We start from the raw sequence: 3,787 nt of genomic DNA, 5'->3' as shown, positions 1-3,787 counted from the left end.
ACTGTGTGCTGAAGACCTGTGGGGTACAGGGGAAGGATTGCATGGAGGGGATTGTAACCATGGCAATGAGACGATATACGATAGAATTAATGTAAGACTGATGTTCTCCCATGTAAACTATCACATAATTCACAATAAAACATTAAAAAAAAAAAAGATACATTGCATCAGGCAAATCAGCTGCATAAGATCTCTTTAAAGTGAAAAAAATAAAAAAAGATTACATAGAGATATTTGAAAGTATCTTTTATAGGATTCAACAATATGAATTTCATGGCTACTAAGGATTGCAGATATGGAGTTACTGAGGCAAGGGAGGAGAGAGGGAAGGTCTTGCTGTTGCGATAACATGGACTGAGACCCAAACGAAGAGAAGCCCACCATCTGGTGGGGAGAGTTCCAGGCAGAGTCAAGAGTAAGCGTATCAGTCTCAAAAGCACGTATTAGATGAAATTAGATTAAAACACACTGTATAACTGAAGGTATATTTTACCAATTAATAGATATATGACTAAGGTTCTGATAATATATAGAAATATGTATGCTATGTATGTACAATATGTCTGTATATACACGGAATATGTATGCATAAACAAATCACATTTCTATAGAAAAAAAAAAGGAGGAGAAACAGCCACAGACATCCATTAATAATCTGAAATGTGAGATGTACAAAATATGAGTCTAGGAAAACGGGAAGTTGTAAAAAATTAAACAGAATTCATCAAGATTGACATCCTAGGCATTAGTGACCTAAAATGGACTGGTACTGGCCATTTTGAATCTTTTCATCATATGATTTACTATACCGGGAATGACAAATTCTAGAGGAATGGTGTAGCACTCATAATCAAGAAGAACATTCAACATCTATCTTGAAGTACAACACTTTCTGTGATAGATTAATATTCATGCGCCTATAAGAACATATTGTTCAGAGGGACCAGTCGCTGGAGAAGGATGTCATGCTGGGTAAGGTGGAGGGTCAGATAAAAAGAGGAAGATCCCTAACGAGATGGATTGGCCAGGTGGCATCATTGATGGACTCAAGTGTGGCAGTGGTAGTGAGGCTGGCCCAGGATCGGACATTGTTTCGTTCTGCTGTGCATGGGGTTGCTATGAGTCGGTTCCGACTCGATGGCACCTGACAACAACACAAGGAAAACAAGTTAATACAACTATTATTCAAATTTATGTACCAACCATGACAGCCAGTGATGATGAAACTAAAGAAGTCTACCAACTTCTTCAGTCTGAAACTGATCAAACATGCAATCAGGATGAATGAGTAATTACTGGTGATTGGAATGCGAAGGCTGGAAACAAAGAGGATCAGTAGTTGGAAAACATGACCTTCGTGATACAAATGATGCTGGAGATCACATGATAGAATTTTGCAAGACCAATGACTTGTTCATTGCAAAACCCTTTTTAAAGAACACCATATAGGAAAAAAGCAAAAGGAAAGAAAAAATAAAGCAAAAACAACAGGAAAGAAATAAAAGACCAAAGTGGATGTCAGAAGAGACTCTGAAACTTGCTATCCAGCATAAAGATGCTAAAGCAAATAGGAGAAATGAGGAATTAAAAGAGCTGAACAGAAAAATTTAAAGAGCAGTTTGAGAAGACAGAGTCAAGTATTATAATGAAATGTGCAAAGACCTGGAGTTAGAAAACCAAAAGGGCAGAACAAGCTCAATATTTCTCAAGCTGAGAGAACTGAAGAACAAAATTCAATCCTTGGCTTGAAATATTGAAGAATTAGCATAGTGGTTACTCATTGGACTGCTAAACACAAAGTCAGCAGTTCAAATCTACCAGCCACACTGTGGGAAGAGGATAAGGCTATCTGCTCCTATAAAGATATACAGCCTCAGAAACCCTATACATGGTCGCTCACAGTCGGAACCAACTCAGTGGTACAGCACCAGCACCATGGACAAAATATTGAATGATGCTGAAAGCTTCAAAAGAAGGTGGAAAGTATACAGAGAGTTGCTGTTCCACTATCTCAAGAAGTAGCATATGATCAAGAAGCGATGATACTGAAAGAAGTCCAAGCTGCACTGAAGGCATTGACAAAACACAAGGTCCAGGAACTGATGGAATACAAATGGAAATCTATCAACAAACTCATGCTGCACTGGAGGCACTCATTTATGCCAAGAAACTTGGAAGACAGCTACCTAGCCAACCGACTGGGAGAGATCCATATTTGTGCCCATTCCAAAGAGAGGTGATTCAATGGAATGTGACAATCACTGACATTATCATTAATATTGCATGCAAGTCAAATTTTGCTGAAGATAATTCAATAACGGCTGCAACAGTACATCGACAGAGAACCGACTTGATGGCACCTAACAACACTCAGAAAGTCAATTTAAGGTGCTAACCCTTTAAAACCCAACTCAAACTCCACTGCCTTCAGTCAATTTTCTCTACCAACACTCTGCCCCTCTCCTCCCTATATCCTGGAACCATGCCTCTTACCTCTACCACCCTTACCAGACAGTTAAGAGCTGATAGATAATAAGTACTCAGTAAAAGAGGTTTGAGTGAATGAAATGTAGCATGTCCTCCTAAAAGGACATAAGACAAAAATTATAGAACTTTTTTTAGGCAGAACTAAAATACACGTGTTATTCTGCTAAAATGATCTCATTCAGGTGTTAAACTGACACATGTCTCATAGTGGGATCAGGAGGAAACGGGGAAGGTTGATAATAATGGTAACTGGCAATGGTGTAAAGTTTTATGCTCTTCAAAGCACTCTAACATTCATACTGTCATTTAATCCTTCTAGCACCTCTGTGAAATGTGAGGTGCAGATATATCCTTTCTTTTGCAGATTAAGGGGCTGAGATGTGGTCACAAATGGATTCATGTCATAGTCAGCCTGGGATATAGGCTGGTTGGTCCCCAGTGGGAGCAGCTGAAGGGTCTGAGACTTACCATTCTGGTCCCGGCAGGTCAATGTATAGAAGGTTTCTCTACGCAGAACGATCTCCTGGGCAATGATCCCGTAGCTATACACGTCTCCTTTCTGAGAGATGTTGGCTTGGCGAAGGTGTTCAGGAGCTGTCCATAAGTCTGACCATTCAGCCAATGAGGTGGAAAAGAGAGGGGTGATGAGCAGCCTCAGGTAGCCAAAACACTTTTTTCTGTAATTCCCTATACAGTCCATCCCAAATATGAGTGGCCTTGAATCGATGTGCTCCCAAACACTTGAGGAGTTAATGCTAATGCTAGTGCTAGTGCTAGGTGGTAGAACCTACACTTACCTTTGAAGCTGACCATGTAAGTCCATGATTTGCATGAGGACAAATAGCAAATTTCTCCTTCAAAACGGCTAGGAACAATGTCCTGGTGCCCTCAAGGCCTACCTAGACTAGGACCTGGTGTATAGCTCATCGGATGACACAAATAGCTGTAAGAGCTGGGTTACTAACAGAAAAGTTGGCGTTTTGAATCTTTCTAGAGGCTTCTTGGAAGACAGACCTGCCAGTCTGAAAGGTCAAAGCCATACCAACCTGTGGAGCACAGTTCTACTCAGTAGCAGCACATGGAATAACCATGAGTTGGAATCAGTTCTACAGCAAATGGCTTTGTTTTTTAGTTTGGTAGAGTAAGTGCTTAGTAAATATTTGTTGAATAAATGCAATAGAATATGAGAGGCTGAGGGATTTAATAGCTTATAGGACATATGGTAGAGTCCTAATGAGGCACTATAGGATCACAAAGTTGCTGGTTCAAACCCACCAGTCACTACTTGGAAATCCTATAC

The 3,787-nt window shown here is 40.1% G+C and overlaps 1 protein-coding gene across 1 annotated transcript in view; it reads right to left on the bottom strand.

Moving 5' to 3' along the window:
* Window positions 1-3,787, bottom strand: part of GUCY2C (guanylate cyclase 2C (heat stable enterotoxin receptor)) — a 91,354-nt gene that overhangs the window by 34,395 nt on the left and 53,172 nt on the right. The window contains exon 18 of the mRNA XM_006866036.1: window positions 2,956-3,093. Coding sequence (XP_006866098.1) covers window positions 2,956-3,093 — 138 coding nt within the window. The remainder of the gene's footprint in view (window positions 1-2,955; window positions 3,094-3,787) is intronic.

This window comes from Chrysochloris asiatica, unplaced genomic scaffold, assembly GCF_000296735.1.
Source record: "Chrysochloris asiatica unplaced genomic scaffold, ChrAsi1.0 scaffold00086, whole genome shotgun sequence".
NCBI classification, from domain to species: Eukaryota; Metazoa; Chordata; class Mammalia; order Afrosoricida; family Chrysochloridae; genus Chrysochloris; species Chrysochloris asiatica.
Note: the sequence above shows the minus strand (reverse complement) of the source record. Positions and strands in the feature narration are given on the sequence as shown.